The 20,965-nt window shown below is 44.8% G+C and overlaps 1 protein-coding gene across 1 annotated transcript in view; it reads right to left on the reverse strand.

Annotated features, from left to right (window-relative positions):
• The window catches only part of ATP13A2 (ATPase cation transporting 13A2), a 48,451-nt gene extending 28,386 nt beyond the window's left edge, over positions 1 to 20,065 (reverse strand). The window contains exons 1-5 of the mRNA XM_044668694.1: positions 20,044 to 20,065; positions 19,652 to 19,784; positions 745 to 811; positions 370 to 537; positions 70 to 128 (exon numbers count right to left, since the gene is read on the reverse strand). Of these exons, the coding sequence (XP_044524629.1) occupies positions 70 to 128; positions 370 to 537; positions 745 to 811; positions 19,652 to 19,784; positions 20,044 to 20,065 (449 nt within the window). The remainder of the gene's footprint in view (positions 1 to 69; positions 129 to 369; positions 538 to 744; positions 812 to 19,651; positions 19,785 to 20,043) is intronic.
• Positions 20,066 to 20,965: the final 900 nt, after the last annotated feature.

Genomic DNA, 20,965 nt, shown 5'->3' on the forward strand with positions numbered 1-20,965 from the left:
GGGTGGATGGAGGATTCATTAAGAGAGATTCATTGGGGAAAAGAAAGAAGGGTTCTTTATTCTCCTTACCTGCCTTCACTGACAACCTCAGTTTGCACTTGGGTGGTGAAAAGTTGCCCAAATTGATCCTAAAATACAAAATCCTTGGTGTTGAGCTCTGGGACATTCTCTTATCTTCTTATTCCCCTCCCTCTCCTCCTCCATTTACCCCTTCCCAGAGCCCTTAATCCACTGAGTCACTAAGTTGCCCCCTCATATCTACATCTAAGAGTAGAGACTGTGTCCTCCAACTCTGTATCTCACAAGTCCCACCCATGCCACCTCCAGGAAAAGGTACATGCATGTGTGTGCGTATGGAAGAGAACTTACCTTGATGATGAGCCAGTCAGCCTGCTGCAAGGGGCAGGAGGTACACTTGGCCTTTACCTCCAGCTCAGGTTTCCAGTGAAAGATCAGCAGCAAGATGCCAGCTGTCAGCAGGGTCCCCAAGTGGCACAGGCTGGTCCGCCACAGGCTTTGCTGGTAGCCACTCACCTCCTGGGGGAGGGCAGAGTTGGAAAAGGAACCTTAAACCACTTCTCTGCCTCCATCTCTCTAGGTGCTCTGGTGTACTCTCAGCTGGGGTGGAGTGGGTAAAGCAGGATAGGAGACAGGAAGGTTGACTTGGGGCACCCTTTCCTGAAGGGATCCACTTCTAGACCAAGGCTCTCATCTCCCAGGCCCCCCTCTCCCCCCAGCACTTACCACACAGGCCTTGGCTGGACCCCGGGGCAAAGTTCCATAATAGGGCAGGAGGCTGTCCAGCCGCTGTCTGTGGGGGAAAACACATCCATCACTCTGAGGCTTGGCCTCTCCTTTCTCCAAATCCCTAATCCTCCCTCCATGAAACCCTTCCCTTTTTGCCAGGCCTCATCAAGGCCACTTTCTTTGTCTCAGAGGCCCCAGCCTTGAGTGTGGAGATGATTCAGGGCAGGGAGGGATGCTGCACTCTTCTCTCCCTTATTTCTCATGGAAAGGTTCCTCAAAAGTACTAGATTCCAGGAATTTAATCTCCTCTCTTAACCCACAGGATTTGGAGCTAGAAAACACTCCAATCTCTTCATTTGACAAAAGAGGTCACCGAGGTTCAAAATGTCAACAAACTGGAGATTACTGAGCTAGGATTCGAACCCAGGTCTTGGACATCCTAGGTTGACAGTTTTTACCCCAAAGCCTGGCCTTTGAACTTCTCTGGCCTGCCCCCTTCCCTTCCCAAGACCCCTTTCCTCTCAGGCCTGCTCTTCCCACAGTTCATAGGCCCATCTTTCCTAGGCGAGGCCTCCATTCTCCCAAGTTCTCTCAGGGCATATACTGCATTCCCAAGTCAGGGCTATGAGGGTGAGGAGAACAGAAAGAAATGTCCCAATGAGGTGGTTTGCCCTGGGCTCTGCCTTCTCATTCTTGGGAATCCCTTCCTCCTCCCAAATCGCTGAATCCAGGTGCCAAAGACTTCCAAAGATAGCCCCTTCGGGGCCACCCCAGGGCTCAAGGCACCAGGTGTGACACCCTGGACTCTCACAGCTGCTGACTTTCTTCATAAATCTATATGAACTTTACTTTTCTCTCCAGGACAGAAGGTCAGAGCTGGGAAGGCCCTTGGAGCACAGAATGCTGGCGCTCAGAGGGACCTTAAAATATAGACTGTCAGACTGGGAGAGACCCTGGAGCGTAGAATGTTGGTGATGGAAGGGCCTTTAGGACACAAAAGATGGGAGTGAGATAGTTTCATCTAACTCCCTCCTTTGACAAGTGTGGAAACTGAGGTTTAGAGAAAGATAATTTGCTCAAGATATCTCAGTTAGCAGATTGCACAGAAGACTAAAACCCTTTTCTTCTGCCTCCCAGTTGTATCCTCTCTGGGAATATCTCTTACAAGATTCTGCTGCTTCTGCCTTGACCTAGAATAGATGAACCCAAGAACAGAAGGCATCATGTTTTGGAACCAGATGCTGACTACCTCACCCACAGGACACAGGCTGGATAGACTGGGCCCCTCCCACCAGGAGTGAGAGGATGGACAGAAATGGATCCCCAAGTATAGCCACCATCACCAGAGGAAATCCACCTGCCCTGGTCTTTAGTCTTTAAGGTTTACTATCCAAGAGTGTCTAGAGTTTGTACATCTTGGGTTGCTTCCCTCTGTCTTCCTTGGCACGAAACCCCAGAGAGTCCAGTTGCATCTCTCAATTGGCCTGTGGCCCTGGCCATGACTGATTTCCTCAGGGACACTTATTTGCATGGGTCTTTGTTTTCCAGGACTAGAAAAAGTTGAGTGGCACCCAGTGGCAGCAGCAGCATATCTCCTCACATCCTTTTTCCTTTGTCTTGGTGGATGAGTGTTCCCCAACCATTGCGTAATGCTAATAAATCTTGGCCTTAGATCAGAGGTGTGTACGACTGGCTCAGTTCTTCAAGGTTTAGAACTTGGTGAAAAAACCACGGGCCTCGGGAATTATGCTATTAGGCCAGGCGAGAGAGAAGAGACGGTTCCATGCAATTCTACCCTACAACCAGCAAATCGAATCAGACAACAGCTGTTGCCATCGTGGAAGAGGATGAAATCCTGCAGAGGTGTCTCTTGGCCCCATCCCACACTGGGGGTTACTCACCCATAATAATCCCTTGGTGGATAAAATGCTTTATATGGTTTGTTTAGAAGACATTTCTAAGGGGGCAGCTAGGTGGCTTAGTAGACTGAGAGCCAGACCTAGAAGCAGGAGGTCCTGGGTTCAAATCTGGTCTCAAGATACTTCTGTGTGACTCTGGGCAAGTCACTTAACTCCTATGGCCTAGACCTTCCTGCTCTTCTGCCCTGGAACCAATACACAGTGTTGATTCCAAGATGGAAGATTAGAGTTTTGTTTTGTTTTTTTAAGTTCTTGATGGACTTCCTCAGAAGTGTCTTGTTGCCTTCATTCAAAAGGAGGGAAGGGAACAAACATGTATTAAGCGCCTACTGTGTGTCAGGCACTATGCTAAAGACTTTGCAAATATGACCTCGTTTGATCTCAGAATTGAAGGAAATCCTAAATTTCCCGTAGGGGTTAGAGAAGACAAAGATGCTTCCCCCCTTCCATATCCAAGTTCAAAGACCCCCCCCAAATCCAGTCCTTGAACCCCAGTTTAAGAACTCCTGGATGAGATGACATCTAGGGATTCTTCCAAGTATTAGATAATGGATCATTTCTTATCTCATTCACCACCTGGGGTGGGTGGCAGTAGCAGCCTTTCATCTCATCTTGGCGTCATCACTGGTTGGCAGGGAGAAGGAGGAGGAAGAGAGCAATCTGGGCCCTGGGCAGCCCCACCCCTTCTCCAAACAAAGCCTGGCCTGGCAGGATGGCAGCCAGCTGGGCTCGAACTTAAGCTTGGAGAGAGGGAGAGAGGGAGGAGCAGAGTTCAGGGGCCATAAAAGATGCAGGCTTTGATTGAACAAATTGCCTTCTGGAGGCCTCCAGCACATGCCCAGCCTCCTGCCCACCGGATGGCCCTCCCTAAATTCTTCACCCAAGGGTTGTGGAATAAATCAATGTCTCTGGCTCCCTAAATTTCCACCAGGGAAGGGACAAAGTGGGGGATCTACTAAGGGAAAGCACAGGATCCCAGCTTCAAGGCTGGAAAGAACCTCTGAGGAGATCTTGTTTAACACCCTCATTTAAAAAAATGTTTAGGGGGCAGCTGGGTAGCTCAGTGGATTGAGAGCCAGGCCTAGAGATGGGAGGTCCTAGGTTCAAATCCAGCCTCAGACACTTCCCAGCTGTGTGACCCTGTGCAAGTCACTTAACCCCCATTGCCTACCCTTACCACTCTTCTGCCTTGGAGCCAATACACAGTATAGACTCCAAGACTGAAGGTAAGGGTTTAAAAAAAAATTTTTTTTTAAATTAAACCCTTACCTTCTGTCTTGAAATCAATACTGTGTATTGGTTCCAAGGCAGAAGAGCGGTAAGGGCTAGGCAGTGGGGGTTAAGTGACTTGCCCAGGACCACACAGCTAAGGAAGCATCAGATTTGAAGCTCTGAGCTCTGGGCCAGGCTCTCAATCCACTGAGCCACCCAGCTGTCCTCTCAACACCCTCATTTTACAGATGAGGGAACTAAGGTCCAGAGAAGGCAAATCCATTTTATTTGAGGATGAATGGGAAGAACTGGGACTGTTTAGTCTGGAGAAGAATTGGGGATTATGACAGCGACCTTCAAGTGTCTGTAGGGCTATCATGTAGAAGGAGATTTGTTCTGTTTGACTCCAAGAGGCAAGAGAAATAGAGGAAGCATGCAAAGATGTCACACTACAAGCTTGATGCCAGGAAAGGCTTCCTAATCAGGAGAACTATTCCAAAGCTCCCCTTTGGAGGAGGTCTTCAGGCAATGGCTCAATGACTGCTTGCTTGTGAGGGACTCTTTCTAAGGCTATCAGTTGGCCTAGAATGTCCCTGGGGGCCCATCCAACCTTGAAATTCAGTGAAAGGAAGAACCTAAGATTCCAAGGAAAAGCAAGGTCACACTCTTAAATGGTGGCAAAAGCTGGACTAGAACTAAGATCTCTAGATTCCTAGGCCAGTATAAGACTCTCTGGATGATGATGTTGTTCAGTCCTTTTTCAGTTGTGTTCAGCTCTCTTTGACCCATTTGACTCCATTTAGGGTTTTCTTGGTAAAGCTACTGGAGTGGTTTGCCAGTTCCTTCTCTATCTCATCTTACAGATGAGGAAACTGAGGCAAACAATTAGGTACTGGCCCAGGGACACACAATTACAAAGTATCTGAGGCCAGATTTGAACTCAGGAAGGAGTCTTCCTGACTCCAGGAGGCCTGTAACTAAAGCCAAAAAAGGTTTCTGCTAAACCTTCTGACAATTCCAGATGTTAGTAACAATACCTGAAAATTATAGTTCAAGTTTTTATGAATGTTAAGGTTAACAGTGCTTATCATGGAACAACAGCAGACCTGGCCGGTCTTAAGCTGCCCATTTTACAGGTATCATTGAGGCCAGTCATTTTTCCAGGGTGATACAAGTAGCATCTGAGGCAGGAGGATTCTGTCAGACTTCCAAGTCTAGCCCCATCAGACCAATGCCCAAGCAGAGCCAAGACCACAGTTGGCATCCCTAGGAGGGCACTTCAGGCCCAGATAATCTAAATGTCTAAGACTACCAAGCCAATATGGATCGATTCATCCTTCTGAGGGCAGTGAAAATCCCACTCCTTCCATGAAGTCCTCTTTCACTGAAGAGGAGGAGGACAAGTGGCCCTAAACTTCTGCCTTCAAATACCTGATGAGAGGTAGAAGGGAATACACATTTATTAAGCACCTACTATGTGCTATGGCACTGTGCTAAGGACTTTTATAGTTATCTCTTTTGATCCACATTAGGTGCTGTTATTATCCCCATCTTACAGCAAAGGAAACTGAGGTAAACAGAAGTTAAGTGACTTGCCCAGGGGCAAACAGTAAGTATCTGAGGCTAGATTGGGCTCAGGTCTTCCTGACTCTATTTACTGTGTCACTAGCACGGAAGAGGGATGAGTCGTGTTCTGTGAGCCTTTAGGATGTATTCCATTCTGGATTCATCAGAACAAGTTTGGTTGGGTAGGGAAAGAGAGAGAATTAACTGGATTCCATGAAGACATCTTGGGAAGAAAACTAGGAAAGCGGGAGGAAATCCAAAGTGGGAGACAAAAGAGAGAGAGATTAGGGGTGGAACAGAGCATGGGACAGGATTTGAATTATGAGGAGTTTATTCCATATTAAGGAATAGGAAGCAGCGAAGTGGCCCATTGGATACAGTACCAGGTCTGGAGTCAGGAAGACCTGGTTTAAAATCTAGCCTCACACACTTACTGTATTTGACCTTGGGCAAGAACCCTCAGTTTCCTCATCTGTGAAATGAACTGGAAAAAGAAATGACAAACCACTCCAGTAGCTTTGCCAAGAAAAGGGACACAAAGAGTCAGCCATGACTGAACAAGAACAACAAATTCCATATTACAAAAGAAGCCATATTTATACAGTCCCTTTCATGTGGGCTCACTTTGATATGCTTCTGAGGCTATAGAGGAGAGTCCAGTGGAGTGGAAAGAGCCTTGAGTCGCCCAAGAAGTCTGGAATCAGATCTTGGCCTGACCACTGCTTTTGGATAATGGATAGACCAAATCAAGGGTTTTTAACCTGGGAGGACCCCTGAACTTGTTTCTTAATTATTCTGCTTTGATTGGCTTTCTTTGCAATCCTCACTATTTTCTTTAGGCATTTAAAAATATGATCCTGGGGGCAGCTGGGTAGCTCAGTGGATTGAGAGTCAGGCCTAAAGATGGGAGGTCCTAGGTTCAAATCCAGCCTCAGACACTTCCCAGCTGTGTGACCCTGGGCAAGTCACTTCACCCCCATTGCCTACCCTTACCACTCTTCTGCTTTGGAGCCAATACACAGTATTGACTCCAAGACGGAAGGTGAGGGTCTAAATAAAATAAAATAAAAAATAAATAAAAACATGATCCTGAGTGTGGGGCATGGGTATCATTAGACTGACATCCAAAAAGGCTCATAATACATTAAAGGAGATTTCCTGGTCCAGGGAATCCTTTCCTCAAAGAAGCCCTCATTCTTCTAGAGGCTTCTGGAACCTCAGGCTTCTACAGGAAGCCTTTCCTGATTTTTCCCTTCCTCCCAAGTTTAGCTACTTTGTAATAATTTGTATTTATTTTATATATGATTATATCTATCCTTGTTGTCCCTCATTGGAATATAATCTCCTTGGCAGTAGAGTTTGTTTCTTTCTTTGTCTTTGTATCTCTTTTGTAACTCAGATTCTCTAGCACACAGTAGGTGCTTAAGATAAATGGTTGCTGCTTGACTGTCTGAGGTTCTTCCTCAGATCTAATCCCCATACTGCAGCCCAAACTGAACCAAACCCCTTAAGCAACCCTGTGTGTAGCAAAAGATGCAGTTGGGTTTCTCTGTGCTCTAAATAGATGCACTTAGAGAGCCCTTCCCAAGCCCAGGGCTCTAAGGATGCCAAGATGGATGGACTCTCCCACTGAGCCTGCTAACAGGGTCCCTTTTCACACAGTGCCAGGGGAACCAGGGAGATGGGCATGTCACCTAGGAGAGGCAGAGGCTGCCAACCATGACTGCCCAAGACTCCCTCCCCTGCCCCTTTCAGGGTTTGAGGGGGAGAAGGAGCCAAGGGCTTCCCTTCCCCCTATCAGTCTGAGGATTAGAAGGGACCTCACTGGTCAGCCACATAGGAGAGGAATTCCCAATCTAAGAAAGCCAGCAAGTGATCATCTTGAAGACATCCAGGAAGGGGGAGAGCACACACACACACACACACACACACACACACACACACACACACACACTCTCTCTCTCTCTCTCTCTCTCTCTCTCTCTCTCTCTCTCTCTCTCTCTCTCTCTCTCAACCCTTACCTTCAATACTGTGTATTGGCTCCAAGGCAGAAGAGTGGTAAGGGCTAGGCAATGGGGGTCAAGTGACTTGCCCAGGGTCACACAGCTGGGAAGTGTCTGAGGCCACATTTGAACCTAGGACTTTCCATCTCTAGGCCTGGCTCTCAAACCACTGAGCAACCCAGCTGCCCCCTGAGCCCACCCTCTCTTGAGAAATGCTATTCTGCTTAGGGACGGCTCTCATTTTTCTAACATCCTGCCTCAATCCCTATCCTTTGGACCTTCTACCCTCAGCTCTCCCCAAGTCTTCTCATTGTTAGACTAAACATTCCTAGTTCCTTCAATTGCTCTTCAGAGGACACAGGCCCAAGGCCGTTCCCTCCTCTGGGCACTCTCCAGCTTTTCAATAGCCTTCATAAACAGCGGCACCCAGAGCCAAACCAAGGACCACAGATGAGGTGTGAGGAGGGACAGGTACCTCTCTTAATGCAGCCCAGGCTATATCAGCTATTGTGGCTGCCACATCACACTGAGCTATACTACGAAAACCCCAGAATGATGACTGGCTGATATATTAGTTCCCTGCCCTATACTTAGGGGGTGGTTTAGGGGTTTTGGGTACCCAAGGAAAGGCATTATACTGATCCCTACTGATTTTCTTCTTTATTATATTCAGCCGAATGCTCTCTCACCCATTAAGATTTTTTTTTTTTTGGTTCCTCCAAGCTCTGTGCAATCTTTGGATATGATGAGCCTGCCATCTTTGTTTTGATCCAAGTCACTAATTAAAAAAAAAATACTAAGCAGATCAAGGCTAAGGGCAGATCCCGGGAGCACTCCACTGGAGACATCCTACCACACTGACATTGAAATGGTAACAACTTCTTTCATTTCTGAATCCAAAGAATTGCATTGTCCTCTAATCCATCTCACCATCCTCTCCATAAGGAGAATATGAGCTATTTTATTTTTTAAAATGGGAGTCATGGAGGCAGATGGGTGGCTCAGTGGATGGAGAGGTAGGCCCAGAGATGGGAGGTCTTGGGTTCAAATTCGACCTCAGACACATCCTAGCTGTGTGACCCTGGGCAAGTCATTTAACCCCCATTGCCTAGTCTTTACTGTTATTCTGCCTTAAAACCAGCAGACAATATTGATTCTAAAATGGAAGGTAAGGGTTTTAAAAAAATTTTTTTAATGTAATAATATCAGGGCAGGCAGCTAGTTGGTTCAAAGGAGAGAAAGCCAGGCCTGGAGACAGGAACAGGTCTGGCCTCAGACACTTCCTATCTGTGTGATCCGTGTGATTTCTGCAAGTCACTTAACCCATGCTGCCTATCCCTTGCTATTCTTCTGCCTTGGAACCAATGCTTGTATAGATTCTAAGACAGAATGTAAAGGTTTAAAAAAATGTATTAATACCTAGGTAAACTATTTCCACACCATTCTCCTCTCAACTACTAATTTAGTAACCCTGCCAAAAAGGAAATGAGGTTAGTCCAGCATGACCTGTTCTTGGTTGAGGCCACACTTGCTTCCCTTTTTAACTGTTTGCCATCTATCCTTTTAGTGATCTCTTTGAGAATTTTTCCAGGAATCAAAGTCAGACCCATTGATATATCATTTACAGACATAATTTGCATCACTTCCCTTTTTTTAAAATTAGGGCAATATTTGCCCTTCTCTCATCTTGGGGTTCCTCTTCCTTCTTTCTATAAACTCTCAGACAGTTCTTGCCCTGGCTCTACAATCTCATCTACTAGTTCACTTGGTACATGGGTAGAGTTGCCTGGGCCTGGTGCCTTCAATTCATGCCAGGCAATTAAGGGATTTTTCTTATTTTGGGCATCATTTCCCTGATTTTCATTCCTGATCTGTCATTTCCAGTGACAAGGCCATCCATTTTCTTTACCGAGAAAATGGAATTGAGTAGTTTTGCCTTCTCTCTGTTGTCACTTACGACAGATTTTTTCCCCCTCTTCTTCTCACTGGCCCCTCTCCAACCTGGTCCTGTTCACTCCTTTGTAGAAGTTCAGTGGGCATGGTGCTCTGTCTGCATAAAGCAACAGCTGTTTGAAAAAGCAGCCTGTCTTCCCCCATCAGACTGGAGGCTCCCTGAGGCCAGAGACAGTCTCCTGATGACATGGCCACTGTCTCCACCACTAACACAGCTGTCAGATTTGTGGTTCTCTAAGAGTAGGGGACTGTCCCCCCACCCAGAGGAATTAGAGGTTCCTGGAGGGTAGGGACTCCCTCTCTCCCCTATCTGTACAGTGAATAGACAATCTCTCTTCCTAACTTGCCTGGATGTCTCCCATAGGAAACAGTTTCTCCTCCTTTCCCTCTCCACCACAAACAGTTATTAGGATGCTTCTGGGTACACCTATGGCTAAGAGATAGACTGAACCCTGCAAGCAAAGGGCTAGACCTCCTGAGGCCAAGATTCAGAACTAAACTAGCTTTGAGTCAAAAACAGAAAGCCCTGATGATGGCAAGAGCTCCCACTGAGGGCAACTCTTTACAGTTTAGAAAATGTCTTCGATCATCTTATGAAGGAGATAGTGGAGTCAGAGGTGGGGTGGAAATGGCCTCTCTTTTAAAGATGAAGCTCAGAAAGGAGAAATGTCTCATCTGGTCTTCTCACCATTCTTGTCTTGCTTACTAGTAATTCTCTCCCTAGTCTCCCAGACTGCTTTGGAGAACAGCGGAGCCAAGTTTGGCTGAAATACAGAATTTATGAAGTGTCTCCATCCTCCCCCCTTGGAGTGAGACCCTGGGCTCCAGGGCCACGGAGTATGCCTCTCTGAAGGCCAACATTTGGGATATCCCTTGGCTCTGCCAGCTCCCCTTTTATTCCTGCTGTATGTGTGTGCCCCTTACGTCTGTGTGTGTGGGGAATGGGCTAGGGCAGGACACACTTCTGCTCTGATCAACCAAGATGTGAGAAAATGTCTTGATAGGAGCCTTGTTAGTAAAAATTAGAGCTCTGAAAACCATCAAGTACAAATGAAATGTGAGAGGCTGTTGTTATTAATGATTAAATAAAATGATTGATTAATGAGTAAATAGATTTAATTTAATTAAGTTATTTATTTGATGGTTTGCTAGGATGTATTTATTACTAAATAAATTAAATTAAAAATTAATTAAATTAAATTAATTATAAACAGATTACATAAAATTGATTAGTGATTAAAAAACAAATTAACTTAATTATTAATTTATTTGGTGGTTTGAGATGATTATTATTACATACATTAAATGGTTAAATTAAAATCATTAAATAAAAATTTCCCCTATATTTGACCAGACTTCCCTCCTTCAGTCAAATACATTCTAGACACTCAGGTAGGTAACTATCTTCCCTTTCCCTCACTCTCCTGCACACAGCCAATTGGCAGACCCGATGTTTCTATGCCCATGACATCTCTGCTATCAGACTCCATTCTCTCTACTCACAGCTAAGGCCTTGCTTCCTATCCTCATCACCTCTTGTCTGAGGGCTATTGCAGAAGCCTTCCAACTGGTCTCTTGACTCACATTTCTCCCCTGTCCAATCCATCCTCCACTCAGCTGCCAAAGAGATTTTCCTAAAGTGCAGGTTTGACCATGTTACTCCTCGGCTTAATAAACTCCCAAGGCTCCTCACTGCCTGATGGGTAAAATATAAAAACTGCTACTTAGCTTTTAAAGTCCTTTTCAACTTAACCCCAACTTGCTTTTCAGCCTCACTGAATATTCTTACTCTTCCTCTCATATTCTGCAATCTACCTAAACAAACAGGCAGACTCTCTCACTCTCTCTCTCTCTCTCTCTCTCTCTCTCTCTCTCTCTCCCTCCCTCCCTCTCCTTTCTTTCCTCTCTTTCTCCTCTCTCTCTTTCTTTCTCCCCTTTATTTCTCTCTCCTTTTGTACTAGCCATCCCTCATGCCTGGAATGCACTCCCTCCTCCTGCCTCCCAATTCCTTTCTTCCCTTAAGATGCTTCTATGTGAAATCTATTCTGACCCTCCCCCCCCCCATTCTCTTTATATTCATTCCCAGTCCTCCCAAACTAGCCTCATTTCTCTCCTACCAGAACCCTTGTGCCTATCCTTGGGTCTCTAGGTTCTTATAGGTGAGATCTTTTGCCTTATCTTGCTTGGCATCCAACCTACTTTCCATACTTCCCTTACTACTTTATTCATGTCTGACTCTTGGTGACCTCATTTGGGGTTTTCTTGGCAGAGATAGTAGAGTGGTTTGCCATTTCCTTCTCCAGCTCATTTGACAGATGAGGAAACTGAGGCAAGCAAAGTCAAGAGACTTGACCAGGGTCACCCAGCTAGTAAATGTGAGGCCAGATTTGAGCTGAGCCTTTCTGAACCCAGCACACTATCTGCTGTACCACCTAGCTGCCCCAGTGTACCCTTTATTCTCCTGCTTTATGTGTTGTATTCTCCAGCTGCAATGTAAGCTACTTGAAGGCAGGGACTGTCTTGTTTGCAAGTCTTCACAAACATTCCCAGGACTTGGCACAGCACTTGGCACACAGTAAACATTTAATAAATGCTCTATCTCAAAAGGAATAAGCACAGGCTAAGAGGAAACAAAATTACCACTTTTTGTAGATAATATGGTGGTTGACTTAGAGAACCCTAGAGAGTCAACTAAAAAATAAAAAATTAACTGAAACGAGGGCAACTAGTGAGTAGGAAGCCCTGGATTCAAATGTGGTCTCAGACACTTCCTAGCTATATGACTTTGGGTAAATCACTTCACCTTCCTGCTCTTCTGATTGGAACTGACAGTATCAATTCCAAGACAGAAGGTAATGGTTTTAAAAAATTAATTGAAACAATAATTTCAGCAAAGTTATAAGATATAAAATAAATCGATATCAATCAACAGTACTTCTATACGTCACCATCCAAACCCAGCCAGAAGAAATAGAAAGAAAAATTCTATTTCAAATGACTACAGGCAGTATAAAATACCTGGGAGTCTACCTGCCAAGACACATCCAAGGAATTATATAAACACAATTATGAAACACTTTTCACACAAATAAAGGCCAATCTAAATAATTGGAGAAATGTGTTAGTCATACTGCACCAATATTATGAACTTGGTTATATTTTTTAAATCTTAAAAATTTTGGAAGAGGTCTTTATCCAGATTGTATCTCTATTTACTTACAAAAATTTCCTTAACGTTTTGATCTGTATGGATGCTGAGATTGAAAGAATAACCCATATTGAAGTTATAAATATTGCCAAATTAAGACTTCAGTCTGAATTGATGCTGTGGAGAGATTTCTTTTTCTGGACTGATTTCCTTTGTAGAAATTTTTATTTGGAATATTTTACACTCTAGAACAGTGATGGGCAAACTATGGCCCCTTGAAATGTTCTATCCTGCGGGAGATATTATTCCTAATCTGATGAATACCAATGAGTAGGATACACTACAATGAAACTTTGAAAGAGTTGCCTTAGAAACAGACTCACAGATGAGCATTTCCTTTCCTTTGGCCCTCTCTTTAAAAAGTTTGCCCATCACTGCTCTAGAAAATTAAAAAAAGATAGTATTACCTAAATTCCTTATTCAGTGCATACCAACCAAACTATCAAAGGATTACTATATAGAGCTAAAAAAACTAATAAAATTCATCTGGACCAAAAAAAAAAAGTCAAGAATAACAAGGAGATCAATGAAAACAAAAATTGGGAAGGAAGGTGGGGGTCTAGTAGGACCAGATCTCAAACTATATTACAAAGTGGTAATTATTGGGGGCAGCTAGGTGGCTCATGGGATTGAGAACCAGAACTAGAAAAGGAAGTCCTGGGTTAAAATCTGACCAGAGACTCGTTCTAGTTGTGTGATCCTGGACAAGTTACTTGACCACCATTGCCTAGCTCTTACCATTCTTCTGCCTTGGAAACAATACACCAGTGATTCCCAAAGTGGGCACTACCGCCCCCTGGTGGGTGCTGCAGAGATCCAGGAGAGCAGTGATGGCCACAGGTGCTTTTATCTTTCCTATTAATTGCTATTAAAATTTTAAAAAAAATTAATTTCCACAGGGCTAAGAAATATTTTTTCTGGAAAGGGGGTGGTAGGCTAAAAAAGTCTGGGAACTACTGCAATACACAGTATTGATTCTAAGATGGAAAGTAAGGGTTTAAAATTTAAAAATGAAAAAAAGAAAGAAATGGGCACAATAGCCTAGTATTTGATAAACCCAAAGATCCTAACTACTGGGGAAAGAACTTACTATTCAGAACTTACTATTCAACAAAAACTCCTGGGAAAACTGGAAGGCAGCCTGACAGAATCTAGGTATAAATCAACATCTCATACCATATGTCTAGATAAGCTCAAAAGAGGAATGCAATTTAGATATATAAGTAAATCAGTGAAGAATAGAAGAAGTTACCTGTTAAGATGTATGGATAGGGGAAGTGTTCATGACCTGATAAGAGAGGTTCACAGGAGGTAAAATGGACAATTTTTATTAAATCAAATTGGAAAATCTTTGCACAAACAAAACCATGTTGCTAATATTAGAAGGGAAGTAGGCAACTGGGAGGGTGGGATTTTGCAGCTAGTTTCTCTGATAAAGGCCTCATTTCTCAAATGCATAGGGAAATGAGCCAAATTTATAAAAATAAGAGCCATTCCCCAAATGATAAATGGTCAAAGCTATCAGTAGCCATATGAAAAAATGCTCTAAATCACTGGTTAATTAGAGAAATGCAAATGAAAATAACTGACAAGCCTGTCAGATTGGCCAAAGTAAAAAGAAAATGACAAATGACAATGCTGGAGGAGCTATGGGACAAGAGGTATTTTAAAGCAGCACTGGTGGAGCTGTGAACTGATTCAGTCATTCTGAAAAGCATTTGGAACTATGCCCCAAAAGCTATTAAATTGGGCATTTACTTTGACCTAGCAATACAGCTTTTAAGTCTATACCACAAAGAGATCAAAGAAAGAGGAAAAGGAACCATATGTACATTAATATTCATAGCAACTCTTTTTGTTGTGGCAAAGAATTGGAAACTGAGGGAATGTCCTTCAACTGAGGAATGTCTGAATAAGTTATGGCACATAACATAAGAATGTGACAGAATACTATTGTTCTGTAAGAAATGACAAAGGAAGGGGGCAGCTGGGTGGCTCAGTGGATTGAGAGCCAGGCCTAGAGATGGGAGGTCCTAGGTTCAAATCTGGCCTCAGACACTTCCTAGCTGAGTGTCCCTGGGCAAGTCACTTAATCCCCATTGCTTAGCCCTCATGGATCTTATCCCTTGGAACCTATACTTGTTATTAATTCTAAGATCAAAAGTAAGAATATTTAAAAAAAAATGATGAGGGAGACAGTTTCAGGAATCATATGAATTGATACAAAGTGAATTGAGCAAACTAGAACTATTTACACAGTACCAGCAATGTTATAATGATAGCCAATGTTGAAAGCCTTAGTAACTCTGATCAACATAATGATCAGCCACAATTCCAGACAACTTATAAGGAAACATGCCAGGTAGAGAAGTGATGAACTCAGAGTGTGAACTGAAGCCTAGCCTAGTTTCTCTGCTCAGTTTTTCCCCCTTTATTTTTGGATATGGCTAATGGGGTGATCTGTCCATAGATATCTGTGACAACTCTTGTTTTTGCTTTCTCAATGGGATGAGGAAGAGAGAGGGAGAGAATTTGAAACTGAAAATAAAATAAAATTGAGTTTTAAAAAATGTTCTATCTATTTTTTTTTAAACCCTTAACTTTTGTGTATTGGCTCCTAGGCAGAAGAGTGGTAAGGGTAAGCAATGGGGGTCAAGTGACTTGCCCAGGGTCACACAGCTGGGAAGTGTCTGAGGCCAAATTTGAACCTAGGACTTCCCATCTTTAGGCCTGACTCTCAATCCACTGAGCTACCCAGCTGCCTCCTATCTACTTTTAAAAAACTCTCACCTCCTGTTTTAGAGGTATTTAGATATTTAGATAATAAATATCAATTCTAAGACAGAAAAGTTGTAAGGGCTGGAAAACTAGGGTTAAGTGACTTGCCCAGGGTCACAAAGCTAGAAGTGTCTGAGATCACATTTGGACCCCGGTCATCCCAATTCCAGGCCTGGCTCCCTATCCACTGTGCTGGATAGCTGTCCTAGCCTATTTATGTACATACATATTATGATCTCCCCATTAGCATGTAGACTCCTTTCCAGAAGGGGCTGTTTTACTCTTTGTATTGCATAGAAGTGCCTGGCACATAGCAAATGCTTTTAAAATGTTTGCTGCTTGAATAAGAAAAATATTAACCTGATGATTCCAGGCTCCTGACACATTAATTACTTAGTGATACCTGGATACTGTTTAGGACACATTACCTAGTCAGAGATGAACACATTTATATACATACTCATAAGGTTCAAAGACAAACTCCTTTTTGGCATTTACACTCTTTTTTTTTTTTATTTTTTTTTTTTTTTAGAAAAATTTTGCATGGTTACATGATTCTTGTTTTTACTTTCCCCTTCACCCCCCTTCACACACACCCCCATATCCAATGCGCATTTCCACTGGTTTTAACATGTATGATCAATCAAGACTTATTTACATATTATTGATAGTTGCATTGGGGTGGTTGTTTAGTGTGGACATCCCCAACCATGGCATTTACACTCTTTAGCAAAGTGCCTTCAGTCTACTTTTCTGGGCTTATTATACATTACCACCTTCACACTCTGCAATAGAGCTAAACTGGCCCCCTTGTGGTTTTTTCACATATGAGATTACATCTATCACCTCCAGGCCTTTGCACACAAACCCGGAATGCCCTCCCTCCTCACCTCTGTTTCTGAGAATCCCTACTTTCCTTCAAAGTTCTGCTCCAATTCCTGATTTTCCTCTAAGGATGAGGGCAGCTATCCCAAACTACCTTTTAAAAAATGTTGTATATAGGCCTTTATGTGTATATGTTCTCTCTCCTTGATAGAGCAGAAGCCCTGTGAGACCAGGTATTCTTTTTCATTTTTGTCTTCGTAATCCCTAGCACACTGCACTGAGGCTAGCACAGAGACAGTGGCAGTGGCCAAGAAAGGGTTATTTCAGAGAAATGAAGGGGATCCAAGAACAAAGAGGGTAGCAGTCTCTCTCCTAGGAAAGCTCCTAAATCAGTGATTCCCAAAGTGGGCGCCACTGCCCCCTGGTGGGTGCTGCAGCGATCCAGGAGAGAGTTGATGGCCACAGGTACATTTATCTTTCCTATTAATTGCTATTAAAATTTAAAAAATAATAATTCCAGGGGGCTAAGTAATATTCTTTCTGGAAAAAGGGGCGGGAGGCCAAAAAAGTTTGGGAACCACTGGGCTAAATCTCTATGACTCACTCTATTGGCTTTAGTGTCCCCCACTACAAAATGAGAGGATGAGATTGGATGGCCTCTCAGATTGAAGCCTCTAAGGACCTCAGTTATAAAATGAGACAATTAGCTTAGATGGTCTCTCAGGTAGAGAACAGTTAAAATGGGCAAAGTCATTTGGAAAAGTGTTCATGGGAGCCTGGACAAGATTATGCAAAGAAATTATGGAAACTGAAATAAATCAGCAGTAATAATTTGCATTGATATCATGCTCTAAAGGTTTGAAAAGCACTTTACAAATGGTACCTCACTTAATCCTCACAACAACCCCGGGAGGTATGTGCTATTATTTTCATCCCCATTTTATAGATGAGGACACTGAGGCAAACAGTGGTTACATGAGTTGCCCAGGGTCACACAGCTTGTAAGTGTCTGAGGTGGGATTTGAAGTCTTCTTGACTCCAGAAAGCCCACCCAACATCACCGAAATTATAAGAGTTTAGCTGGTGAGTCATGCCTCAGCAGCTCACTTTCTTTCATGAACTGATAAGAAGCCTACACTGTAGGTACTGACTTCAAAAGATCTCTGAGAACTCAGCCAATAAACCATCCTGGAAATATACCAACACCACAGATCGAATAGTTGCCCACAAAAACTGCCAGCACAGAACCCTGATTCATAAAAACTCAGGAGCAATGTTTTTACTCAATGGTGCCATCCCAGACACTTGTCATCTCCAAGCTCCCTTAAGGGAAAGGCTTTCAAAATAGATCAGTCACAGGGAAGAGGGATAAGATGCAGGTGGTCCTAGCTGCTGCTCTGAGGATGCTTTCAGTGGGTCTAAGGAGAATAACCTTCCATCTTAGTGGTTTCATCCTTCTAAGCTGTAGATGACTTGGTGAGGGGGCAAGCTGCAGAACAGGCTTCTATAAAGGGTGTTTTCCCATTATGAATTTCCTGCCCTAATGAAATCACAGGTCCAAGCAAAAAAATAATGACTCACACTTCCTGAGCAGTTCCCATGCATTATCTTATCATGTGTATTGACACGGCTATTTTCATCCCCATTTTAGAGATGGAGATTCTAACAAAAGGCCGTGTCAGAGTCAAAGCTATTCAGGAACCTCTCCATTTCCTCCTATCCCCTCTCTGCCCCTTCTGGAAGACTTGGCTCAGGTCCAGGATCTACATACTCTTCCCCTTCACTTCCTATCAGGAGTTGTTGCCAGGATTCCGAAAACCCCTGTATCAGGTAGGAAAAGGAGCCTGTGGCCAGGGAGAACCTGGGGAGGGGGAGGGGATAGAAGGAAGGATGGGAAGGGACATTTTGGCCTTGTGCACATAAATTCACAGCAAGGAATGGTGCCTGAGGAGCCTGGGTCCTCATATTTGGGCTCATGGTCCAGCCTCCTGGAGAATCTACTGATGAGGAAGATGACAACTTCCAGGACATGGCATTGGGCCCTTGGCAGAGAAGGTCTCTGAACCTCTGGTTGGGGGAAAGCGACAGTCCTCAGTTCTCCCAGGTGCAAAGAGAAGTCTAATATCTCAATCCAGAGGTGGAGAGATGTATAGATGAGAGAAGAGAGGGAAATTAGACAAATTGTTCTAAGTCACTGAATGGAACCTGGCAAGCAGTGCTCTATGATTAAGATAACAGGGGCCGGACTGTTTCACAACAGGTGGGATTTCAATTAGATCCAAGGAAAGTACAATAGCTAGAAAGCTTTCAACTGTGCAACAGGAAGCTGGTGGAAGGTGTGGACTCATCTCTGGTCCTCTTCTGTGTCCCAGAGACTTCCCAGAAGCGACCTGCCCAGAAACTAGGGGATATACACAACAGTCTCTCCTCGGCCCCTTGGTTAAGTGGCCCAATGGCCCTGGCATCTGTGACTGCCTGGGTACCCATTACCAGTCCACAAGGTTTAGAAGAGGCAAGAGGAAGAAAATAACTCAAAATAACTCTTCAAAGAAAGTCACGAGGAAACCTAACCCTAACTAGGTCCTGACATACACCAGATCACCTGGGCAAGACTTAAGAGGTGAGAGGCTAAACTGGTTTCCTCCAGCTGTCAGCTCCTCAATCTCTCTGAACATGCCTGGGGGAATGAGAAGAAAGTGGACAAGCCTCAGGTGCTGAGGATGCCTGACCTCTTCTGAAGCTTCTCTAGGTCTGGGATAATTATACTCTGGGATAGATGAAAAGACCGAAGCTCAGAATGACTCGCCCAAGCCCTCTAGGCCCACCCCTTGGGGACAGAACCCAGGTGATCTATCTCCTAGTCTGAATATAGCATTTAGCCTGGAGAGAGGGACAAGAGTTAAACTTATGATATTGATTATCTCCTATCTATCCCATGCAGTTTTGCCTGGGCAGCTGTTTAACTGGTATCTCCCCTATTAAACGACATTCCTGGAAAATGGACTATCTTTTTCCTTTCTTTGAATTTCTAGTGCCATTCCCAGTTATCTGGTACACAGAGCAAAGGATTAATGAATCCTTGCTCCCACTGCCAACTTCCTTACCCTGTGAATGGGGCCAAGAGGACATCCCCTTCTCTTAGTGCTTTGGGATCCGTCCTGGAGTCACAAGCTTCCCATCCCCACCCCCAGATTCAAATATTGCCTCTCAAAGGTGGACGCTTCTACTCAGCGCGAACGCACCCTAAGATGACTTTGGTTCTGGTTCTGCCCCTGCCAGGGTGCTTGGAGATCTCCAGCTTTTCTAGGACATTCGTCCCCTCCTCGTTAGGCCCCGCCCCGAAGTGTTCTCTCCCCCGCCCCCCCCCCTCCCCTCCACTGGAGGGTGTCGGGGAGGATGCACGGAGCCCTCTCCGGAGGGGCTGGCTCGCCCCTACTCACCTACGCGCGTCCCGGCGGCTCCAGCAGCTGCCCATCGCCCCAGAGTCGGGGCCGCCGCCGCCTCCAAGCCGTGCAGAGGCCCGGGGCGACGGTGCCGCCTCAGCTATCCTGGTTGCTGCAGCTGTAGCTGCATCTGCAACCCCAGCGCCCAGGCGGTGGAGGTATAGTCCGGTCTGGTCCCAGGGATCCTCCACGTCTTTCCCCGGCGGCCGGCCGCACGAGCTGCTGGGAGTTGTAGTTCTGCCCGGAGCCTGGGGCTGAGCTAGGAGTAGCGAGCACAGGATATATACAGGCACACCTCCAGCCACTGGGCGGGGCCCAAAGAGGTCGTCCCAGAGAATCTGGTCACACCCAAAGCAAAAACATGGCTACAACCGAGGCCAGCACCCTACACGAGGCAAAAAGGGACAACATAACGACACAAAAGAAAAGCGCAGCACGGCACCCAAGAGACGAGGAAGGGGCTCGCCGGGTCACTCGCCCCCGCTATTCAATTAACTGCAAATTGCATTCCTCTCACCTCCAGGATGGAATATAAAATCCTCTGTCTTTTAAAGCCCTTCCGAAGCCAAGCCATCCCTACCTTTCCAGGCTTCTTAGTCCTCACACCCCCTCACAGGCTCCGGGGTGCAGTAACACTGCCGCGGTCTCCTCTGTGTTCCTCACTCAAACACCTCTATCTATCTCTCAGCGCCAGCCAGGCATTTTCTCCGGATTTCTCCTATGGCAGGAATGCTTGCCCTCCTTATCTCCTCATCTTGACTTTCCTGGCTTCCTTCTAGTTAGTCAGTCAATGAATATTTATTAAGCTTCTACTACATTCCAGGCACTGTGCTAAGCCCCAACTAAAGTACAGTATCTCTGCTGTAAGCCTTTTCCCATCCCTCTTCCTTCTAGTGTCATCCTTCTCTTTTTGTCTTAGGGGAAAGCTGGGCGGCTCAGTAGATAGAGATCCAGTCTTAGAGATGGAGGTCCTGGGTTCCAATCTGGCCTCAGACACTTCCCAGCTGTGTGACCCTGGGCAAGTCACTTAACCCCCATTGCCTAGCCTTTACCACTCTTCTGCCTTGGAACCAATACAGAGTATTGACACTAAGACTTCTGTTTTTTGTTTGTTTCTTTGTTCTTTTTTTTTTTTAAAAACCCTTACCTTCCATCTTAGAATCAATACTGTGTATTCATTCCAAGGCAGAAGAATGATAAGGGCTAAGCAATGGGGGTTACGTGACTTGCCCAGAGTCACACAGCTAGGAAGTATCTTAACCTAGATTTGAAGCCAGGACCTTCTATCTCTAGACATGGTTCTCTATCTTC

This window comes from Gracilinanus agilis, chromosome 3 (genome assembly GCF_016433145.1).
Source record: "Gracilinanus agilis isolate LMUSP501 chromosome 3, AgileGrace, whole genome shotgun sequence".
Classification (NCBI taxonomy): domain Eukaryota; kingdom Metazoa; phylum Chordata; class Mammalia; order Didelphimorphia; family Didelphidae; genus Gracilinanus; species Gracilinanus agilis.